Raw genomic sequence first — 10,503 nt, 5'->3', positions numbered from 1 at the left:
CCTTTACAAATATGAGGCACGTCTACTACAGCCCCATTACAAACAGAAGGCAAGTCTGCTACAGTTCCATTACAAACATGAGGCATGTCTACTACAGTTTCTTTACAAACATGAGGCAAGTCTACTACAGTTCCTTACAAACACGAGGCATGTCTACTACAGTTCCTTTACAAATATGAGGCACGTCTACTACAGCCCCATTACAAACAGAAGGCAAGTCTGCTACAGTTCCATTACAAACATGAGGCATGTCTACTACAGTTTCTTTACAAACATGAGGCAAGTCTACTACAGTTCCATTACAAACAGGAGGCAAGTTTGCTACAGTTCCTTTACAAACATGAGGCATGTCTACTACAGTTCCTTTACAAACATGAGGCAAGTCTACTACAGTTCCTTTACAAATATGAGGCACGTCTACTACAGTTCCATTAAAAATATGAGGCACGTCTACTACTGCCCCATTACAAATAGAAGGCAAGTCTACTAAAGTCCCATTACAAACATGAGGCATGTCTACTACAGTTCCATTACAAACATGAGGCAAGTCTACTACAGTTCCTTTACAAACATAAGGCATGTATACTACAGTTCCTTTACAAACATGAGGCATGTCTAAAGCCAACCCATGATTCACATAGAATAGAATGCAAGCAATGAAAATCACTGTTCTTCACACACAAGGTTTACCAGAGTGATGGTGAGTCAGACCAGATGGTCCACACAACTGACCAAACGAAGCGCCTGTAAAATCACAATAACACATCATTCAAATGAACCAATCTCATTGTTTCAATGTCGTCTTTGTGTTTATTGTTGAACAGGTATTACATATGACACGTCACGTTGTTTTAGAAACTGAGCCAGAATATTTAACAACAGTCTCAAGCTAGGCACTGTACCAGACAGTAAAGCCCAAAACATCTATTACAGAAGATCCAAAATGTCATTGTTAAAATGTGGAGGCGACTCCCAGCTCCTCTCGTCATCGGATAATAGCTGCAGTCACATTGTAACAAATGTTATATTTGGGATAACACTTTCTTAGTAAAGTACAGATTCTAGTAATTTGGGGGTTGAGTTCCATCCGGAATTCAAACCCACACTGCCAGAGTGAGGCACGTAATCGCTAGCACACAAAGTCAGCGATCTAACGCACGCAGGCATCATATTCAAGGGGCGGTGGGGTAGCCGAGTGGTCAAAGCGTTCCTTCGTCGCGCAAAAGACCCGGGTTCGATTCTCCTCATGGGTACAATGTGTGAAGCCCATTTCTGGTGTCCCCCGCCGTGATATTGCTGGAATATTGCTTAAAGCGGCGTAAAACCATACTCACTCACTCATCATATTTGTTCTGCTCGTTGTCACGTGTTAAAGGCACTCATCATATACAACTGTCGTATCACATAAAATCTGCCCTTCGCCATTACGTATGCTCGGCTTCCTCACTTGGTAACTTCACTTGGTATGACCGGCTTTTATCACACAATAAAATATCTATAACCTCTTTAGATAGGGGCATGTTTCCCCTTTATATAGTGATATTAAACGCCTGTACATAGTGACATGTTGCGCATTTAAAGAGTGACATTAGCGCCTTTAGATAGTGACAGGTTGCTTATTTAAAGAGTGATATTAACGCCTTTCAATAGTGACATGTTGCTCATTAAGATAGTGATATAGGGCGCCTGTATATAGTGAAGGCGAGACGAAGGATATTGTGATAGGTAGCCCGTGTGCCAGGGGCAATGGCACATTGACGCGCGGTCACCACGAACACTGCGAGAAGTTGACACCAATACAAAAGCGCGGCTCAGAACGTGGCACTTTCACTCAGGTGGACTGTCACATAAGGATAGGAACGCCCCATGCGCCCTAGACCTCCCTCCCCCCACCACTACAAATCTTCCCCTCCGTTACGCGTTGGGACGGCACGGCCAAAGAGGTACACAGAGGTGGGAATATAGACATGTTTTTATTAAAGGCTTGCTGGTGTGCCTGGTCATAATAAATGAAATCCAGGCACTGGTCATGATATAGAGATTATTTCGTGATACTTTTTGCCTCAGTTATTCTTCAGCGTTTTTGTACATCTGACCAACAGCAGCCGGGCTCTATTTTCTGACACAAGATTCGTAAGATTGGTGTCTCAACGAAGTGTTGCGTTCAAGTAGGGTCATGTCGTGACGTCACAAGGCAACCTTTGAGTGGTAAAATGCATGTATGTAATCTGTCAGTGAAGGGTTTAACATGCATTTGGTGTGAATTGGTCCTATTTCTATATTATTTACATAGTCTTATTATGAAGTGTAGTTAGACGAGATGGGTATGTTGACTATTAGGTGCGACAAAAAGTTCAATTTTCATGTCAACGAATGTGATGCACTTTCACGACCATGTTCTGGTAGATTTGTTTGTATGAATTGAAACGGTTTATTTTTTAGCTTTTTAACTCTCGAACAAGACGGCCAATGTTTCTATTTCGATGGTATAGGTCACAGTGTAGGCTTTCTGGGAGAACAACGGATCAACATACATAAGGAAACATACATCCTCGAGATGTTACAGTGTCGTCAAGCCCATTAGCCCACATAAATAACGAATATACATGCAATGTTTTCTCCAAGTGTACGTACGAGGAATTGGAATTACACCTCCTGGAATATCGTGTTTTATGTACAACACATTGCCATACATGACGAGAAATGCATGCTTTAAGTTTCAAACATGAGGTACAACTTATAGACATAAACTGACGGGCAAGAGAAAGTATACACCCATGTTTGATGGTGGCTAAAAATTAAAAAAAACAAACTGGTAATTCGGAAGTGATGCTGTGTTGGTTATTACGCTTAAAGGAATCGGGGCGCTGGGGTAGCCGAGTAGTTAAATCTTTCGCTCGTCATGCCAAAGACCCGGGTTCGATTCCCCACATGGGTACAATATGTGAAGCCCATTTCTGGTGTCACCCGCCGTGATATTGCTTGAATATTGCTAAAAGCGGCGTAAAACCATACTCACTCACTCAGTCAGCCCATATCATCGGTAGATTATAAAGACAGATTGTTCTCATTTTTTCTTATGGAAATGGTTTTATCGCTTTTATTATTATGATTTATAACGAATTAGTATACATGCATAACGAAATATACATGCTTTAAGTTTCATGTTGTAGGTACAAATAGTTGGCATACATAATGAGATATGCATGCTAGTTGTTAGAGGCTATAGTACAGAAGATTGGCATATAACTAGCAAACATATATGCAATGTTTTTCCAAATAAAGAAACAAAGACTTTGGTCACATTACGAAAGATTATATAGGTGCAACGATTGAGAATGCATTAATCATTCCATGACATATATTCAATATGACATATTGCCATATATACAAAGCGTGAAATACATGCCTTAGTTTCATAGTGTAAGTATGACATATTGCCATATATACAAAGCGTGAAATACATGCCTTAGTTTCATAGTGTAAGTATGACATATTGCCATATATACAAAGCGTGAAATACATGCCTTAGTTTCATAGTGTAAGTATGACACATTGCCATATATACAAAGCGTGAAATACATGCCTTAGTTTCATAGTGTAAGTATGACATATTGCCATATATACAAAGCGTGAAATACATGCCTTAGTGTCATAGTGTAAGTATGACATATTGCCATATATACAAAGCGTGAAATACATGCCTTAGTTTCATAGTGTAAGTATGACATATTGCCATATATACATAGCGTGAAATACATGCCTTAGTTTCATAGTGTAAGTATGACATATTGCCATATATACAAAGCGTGAAATATATGCCTTAGTTTCATAGTGTAAGTATGACATATTGCCATATATACAAAGCGTGAAATACATGCCTTAGTTTCATAGTGTAAGTATGACATATTGCCATATATACATAGCGTGAAATACATGCCTTAGTATCATAGTGTAAGTATGACATATTGCCATATATACATAGCGTGAAATACATGCCTTAGTTTCATATTGTAAGTATGACATATTGCCATATATACAAAGCGTGAAATACATGCCTTAGTGTCATAGTGTAAGTATGACATATTGCCATATATACATAGCGTGAAATATATGCCTTAGTTTCATAGTGTAAGTATGACATATTGCCATATATACAAAGCGTTAAATACATACCTTAGTTTCACAGTGTAAGTATGACATATTGCCATATATGCAGAGCGTGAAATGAATGCAGTACGTGTTATTGTAATTAAATTGCGATGCGGCGACAAATGCAATGTTACATATCACTTGCATTGATTTACGGTGGATTACGATGGGAATACGTGGACGCTAAATACTTGCTATAGATCTAGAAGTAAACACGCATCTGTTTAACGCACAGGTTGATTACAGGTGTGTATTCTGTTCCCAGGATCAGCCCTCCTAACCTTGACTGGTTTCTTCCATGTAAACTGTTGCCGCAAGGTGCTCTAACGCTGGTCACGTGATGCCATGATCCTGCAACCTGGTCAATATTGGCTCAGCTCCACGGCTTTGTTCGGAAAGTTGCAGCACACATCGAAATGCTTTCTTGCATAAATTCCCATGTTAGACACATCCCTGACAATGCAACAGTCAACCTGGAGGTCAGACGCCAACTGCTTAATGTGGATGAAATTAGGACAGACCTATGAAAGAGTGTTCACTTTTCACAAGACTTCTGTGCGGGGGAGACAGGGTGGGGAAGTGGTTAAAGTGTTCGCTCGTTTTAACTTCTCATTAGAACGTGATGAGACGGCTATGTTCATTTCTTGTGTGACCTATTTATGAAGATATACGCTCATATTATTTCCTCTATTAAGACTTTATTACTGGTAATATCGTAAAGACATACTAGTTAGAATGTTAAACTCTTCTGATGTAAACTGTCTTGAGAACTTAACCAATTATGTTAAAGATGCTATCTGTCTTCGTTCTTCTTACCTGTTAATATTATTCCATGCAGCACTTGATATGAAACTAAATTATATATTGATATGAAACTAAATTATATATATACATATATACCCATTATATACATAAATTATATATATATCTGTACGTTGGCCTGAGGCCTTATTACCGAATAAACTGATTGATTGATTTGAAATTAAACTTTTGTACATTTTGGACGTCCATGCTTTCTGCTTTAACTAATTAAGTTTAAGATCGGTTTGGGGAATGGTCAGGGTTTAGTTTTATTGAAGTCCATACATTTTTGAAAACTATTAGTTGGATTACCTTGTCAAACATGTCAAACCTTCTTTTTTTCGCCATGATGGACATGTTTTATGTTCCAAGTATTCTTCTTTAATACACTGCGACGTCACACATGGTCTACACCGTTGGCAGCATTCAAGAAGTAGTATTCTCTACCGCTGCATATCCTATCTGACCTAACCATTATCAGGTCAAGAGCAGAATGAGACATAGGTATATCCTGACCATACGATCTACGATAACAGTTACACACGTATACCCTGACGATACGATCTACGATAGCAGTTACACACGTACATCCTGACCATACGATCTACGATAGCAGTTACACACGTATACCCTGACCATACGATCTACGATGGCAGTTACACACGTATACTCTGACCATACGATCTACGATAGCAGTTACACACGTATACCCTCACCATACGATCTACGATAGCAGTTACACACGTATACCCTGACCATACGATCTACGATAGCAGTTACACACGTATACCCTCACCATACGATCTACGATGGCAGTTACACACGTATACTCTGACCATACGATCTACGATAGCAGTTACACACGTATACTCTGACCATACGATCTACGATGGCAGTTACACACGTATACCCTCACCATACGATCTACGATAGCAGTTACACACGTATACCCTGACCATACGATCTACGATAGCAGTTACACACGGATACACTGACCATACGATCTACGATGGCAGTTACACACGTATACCCTGACCATACGATCTACGATAGCAGTTACACACGTATACCCTCACCATACGATCCACGATAAGTGCATACGTATATCGTCATAATACGATGTATGATAAGCGGTTACACACGTATATCCTGACCATAGGATACAAGATAAGCAGTGGTTCAAGTATATCCTGATCTGATACCAGTATGAGTTATCTTGATAAAATGATAGATAGAAAGTAGGAGTTAAGACGCATTTTCAATCCCGATACCAGCAGCAACTGGTACTAAGATGTATCATTCACGTAGTATGTGAGGATACAACCCTAATACATCCCGATAATATCACTCATGTAGGTCTTTTATACTGAACATATGCCATAAGAAGAATCAGGCTATATCGGTCCATGTACTACAAGAACAACCATGATATATCACAATATCTGCCCATGTGCCACAAGACGTATATCGTAATATTAAACGACATGTCTGATAATAATTATGTACATCGTAATATCTAACCATATGCCACAAGACGAATCATGACATATCGTGATATCTAACCATATGCCACAGGAAGAACCATGATATGTCGTACTATATGTCCATTGTCACTCGAAGAAACGTAATATATCGTTCTATCTAATAATATGCCACAAGATGAATTGTTATATATTGCAATTTTATAAACATATGCCACAGGAAGTACAATGATATGAGACAATAGTGCAAAGTTGCAATACCACAAGAAGAATCATGATATATCGTAATATTTAATCATATGCAATAGGGAAGAACAATGATATATCGCAATATCTAACCAAATGCCACAAGAAGAATTGTGATATGTCGTTATATCTGACCTTATCAGGGAAAGACATGACCCATTACCGAAGAGAGTCCGACATAATAAATAAAATCGTCTCCGATATGTTGAAGATGTTCACGTTGGTATAGACAAGAGCGACTGAGAGTTACAACACAAGAGGGACTGAGAGTTACAACACAAGAGCGGCTGAGATGTTAAACACAAGAGCGTCTGAGATGCTATATACAAGAGGGTCCTAGATAATAAGCACAGGAGCGTCTGAGATGTTAAATACAAGAGCGAATGAGATGTTAAATACAAGAGAGTCTGAAATGTTAAACACATAAGCGTCCGAGATGATAAACACCAGAGCATCTGAGATGTTTAATACAAGAGCGTCTGAGATGTCAAACACAAGAGCCTCTGAGATGTTAAATACAAGAGCGTCTGAGATGTTAAATACAAGAGCGTCTGAGATGTTAAACACCAGAGCGTCTGAGATGTTAAATATAAGAGCGTCTGAGGTGATAAATACAAGAGCATCTGAGATGTTAAACACAAGAGCGTCTGAGATGTTAAATACAAGAGCGTCTGAGATGTTGAACACAGATGAGCGTCTGAGATGTTACACACCAGAGCGTATCATATGTTTACAAGAGCGTCTGGATGATAAACACAAGTGCGTCTGAGATGTTAAATACAAGAGCGTCTGAGATGATAAATACAACAGCGTCTGAGATGTTAAACACAAGGGCGTCTGAGATATTAAACACAAGAGCGTCTGAGATGTTAAACACAAGAGTGTCTGAGACGTAAAACACAAGAGCATCTGAGATGTTTAACATAAGAGCGTCTGAGATGTAAAAAAACAAGAGCGTCTGAGACGTAAAACACAAGATCATCTGAGATGTTAAACACCAGAGCGTATCATATGTTTAAAAGAGCGTCTGAGATGTTAAATACAAGAGCGTCTGAGATGTTAAACACCAGAGCGTATCATATGTTTACAGGAGCGTCTGAGATGATAAATACATGAGCCTCTGAGATGTTAAACACAAGCGCGTCTGAGATGTTAAACACAAGAGCGTCTATGATGTTAAACACAAGAGTGTCTGAGACGTAAAACACAAGAGCGTCCGAGATGATTAACACAGTTGAGCGTCTGAGACGTAAAACACAAGAGCGAATGAGATTTTAAACACAAGAGCGTCTGAGATGTAAAAAAACAAGCGCGTCTGAGACGTAAAACACAAGAGCATCTGAGATGTTAAACACAGGGGCGTCTGAGACGTAAAATACAAGAGCATCTGAGATGTTAAACACAGGGGCGTCTGAGATGTAAAACACAAGAGTGTCTGAGATGTTAAACACAAGAGTGTCTGAGATGTTAAACACAAGAGCATCTGAGATGTTAAACACAAGAGTGTCTGAGATGTAAAACACAAGAGCATCTGAGATGTAAAACACAAGAGTGTCTGAGATGTTAAACACAAGAGTGTCTGAGATGTTAAACACAAGAGCATCTGAGATGTAAAACACAAGAGTGTCTGAGATGTAAAACACAAGAGCGTCTGAGATGTTAAACACAAGAGTGTCTGAGATGTTAAACACAAGAGCATCTGAGATGTTAAACACAAGAGCATCTGAGATGTAAAACACAAGAGTGTCGGAGATGTAAAACACAAGAGCATCTGAGATGTAAAACACAAGAGTGTCTGAGATGTTAAACACAAGAGTGTCTGAGATGTTAAACACAAGAGCATCTGAGATGTAAAACACAAGAGTGTCTGAGATGTTAAACACAAGAGTGTCTGAGATGTAAAACACAAGAGCGTCTGAGATGTTAAACACAAGAGTGTCTGAGATGTTAAACACAAGAGCATCTGAGATGTAAAACACAAGAGTGTCTGAGATGTAAAACACAAGAGTGTCTGAGATGTTAAACACAAGAGCATCTGAGATGTAAAACACAAGAGTGTCTGAGATGTAAAACACAAGAGCATCTGAGATGTAAAACACAAGAGCATCTGAGATGTAAAACACAAGAGTGTCTGAGATGTTAAACACAAGAGTGTCTGAGATGTTAAACACAAGAGTGTCTGAGATGTTAAACACAAGAGTGTCTGAGAGGTTAAACACAAGAGCATCTGAGACGTAAAACACAAGAGCGTCTGAGATGTTAAACACGGGGGCGTCTGAGATGTTAAACACAGGGGCGTCTGAGATGTTAAACACAGGGGCGTCTGAGATGTTAAACACAGGGGCGTCTGAGATGTTAAACACAGGGGCGTCTGAGATGTTAAACACGGGGGCGTCTGAGATGTTAAACACGGGGGCGTCTGAGATGTTAAACACAGGGGCGTCTGAGATGTTAAACACAGGGGCGTCTGAGATGTTAAACACAGGGGCGTCTGAGATGTTAAACACAGGGGCGTCTGAGATGTTAAACACAGGGGCGTCAGAGCGGGCAAAACTAAACAGTAATCTATGCACATCAACAAGCAGTAGGCAGGCAAGCAGGATAATGTCTTGTCGGCACATTGATGGTATGAAGTCTGTCCGACATACAGAAGCAGGTTCAATGCTTACATGTTGCAAATAAGGCTACCGTTTGTAATTCACTTAAAGTGACATAGTGAAATCGACAGTAATATCAAAATATTCCTCACTCACTCAGCAATATAGCCACTGATCCACGGTCGCAAGGTATAGCGGCTCCTGATTACCTACCACATCAACTACTGTGTGGGGACCATACACCAAGGCGCATCGTACTGTTTTATATAGGGAAACAAGGTAGGATTTGGGTTCGCCCTATCAATATTCGCTGCGTTAGTGTTCCAAGTCATGTGGTAACTTAAACAAATGCGAGCATGACATTTGTGAGCAGCATACCTCGGAAGTGTCGAATCCTGTTTAGTTGCAATACGGAAACAACCGTGTCAACAATTATATTGAATTCCTTCATTATTTTTCGTTTCTCGTTTGACTTAAAAGAAATCATAATGCAAATTTTCAGATAATTTATAAACATTGCATACAGCTACCACCCCTCTCGCACACAACACACATCACAGCATTGCCTGTAAATAATATGTAATAGATTGATACGCGTGTCAATACATGTGATTAAACTAAGTAGCATTAACTTGTAATAAACAAGCACTGTGTGGATAAAATGATACAAATCAATATTTATTCCCCGACAGAACAAAACAGTCAGTGTGACCTGTGCAAAATGTAACGTTACATAACAACTCATGCTGTCATTAAAAGTACGAGGTTTATATTCGTGGCAAGTCATGAAACTCAATATATAACAAATCGAATGCTGCTATATATCAGGCTTCATTAATCAATATATTGAATACTGTATTTAAGATTGTCACAAAATAACCTTGTCTCACCTGGAAAAACATTTATGTTTTGTTGCCGTGAAGCGACTGCAGCACCACAAACACTGTCAACTGTGGCGCTTCTCGCCCTCACTCGTTCTCTCTCTCTACTCGTGTTTTCTTTAACACTTTCTCCCGTCATGCAATCCCTGCACCTAGTAATACGTACGCTCGTCAATGAGCCTGACCTGCTTAGTTCTGATTGGCTGCTGACAGAACAGAGTCGACCAATCAGCGAACACAAATAGACGGAAGAAAATGTGGCCGGTTGATAGAGGTGTGTGTCATGTTAACAAAATGTCATTAGCGACAGACGGGCCTGTCGCACACAGGTAGCAGGATAGCTAA

At 39.6% G+C, this 10,503-nt stretch overlaps 1 protein-coding gene across 1 annotated transcript in view; it reads right to left on the bottom strand.

Moving 5' to 3' along the window:
* Positions 1 to 10,297, bottom strand: part of LOC139461723 (ETS-related transcription factor Elf-3-like) — a 43,871-nt gene extending 33,574 nt beyond the window's left edge. Inside the window, exon 1 of the mRNA XM_071243179.1 lies at positions 10,168 to 10,297. Within this exon, the coding sequence (XP_071099280.1) occupies positions 10,168 to 10,297 (130 nt within the window). The remainder of the gene's footprint in view (positions 1 to 10,167) is intronic.
* Positions 10,298 to 10,503: the final 206 nt, after the last annotated feature.

The sequence above is a fragment of the Haliotis cracherodii genome, unplaced genomic scaffold, assembly GCF_022045235.1.
Source record: "Haliotis cracherodii isolate W230 unplaced genomic scaffold, xgHalCrac1.p SCAF_15, whole genome shotgun sequence".
NCBI lineage: Eukaryota > Metazoa > Mollusca > Gastropoda > Lepetellida > Haliotidae > Haliotis > Haliotis cracherodii.
The sequence above is the reverse complement of the archived record's forward strand: the minus strand, read 5'-3'. Positions and strand labels throughout refer to the sequence as shown.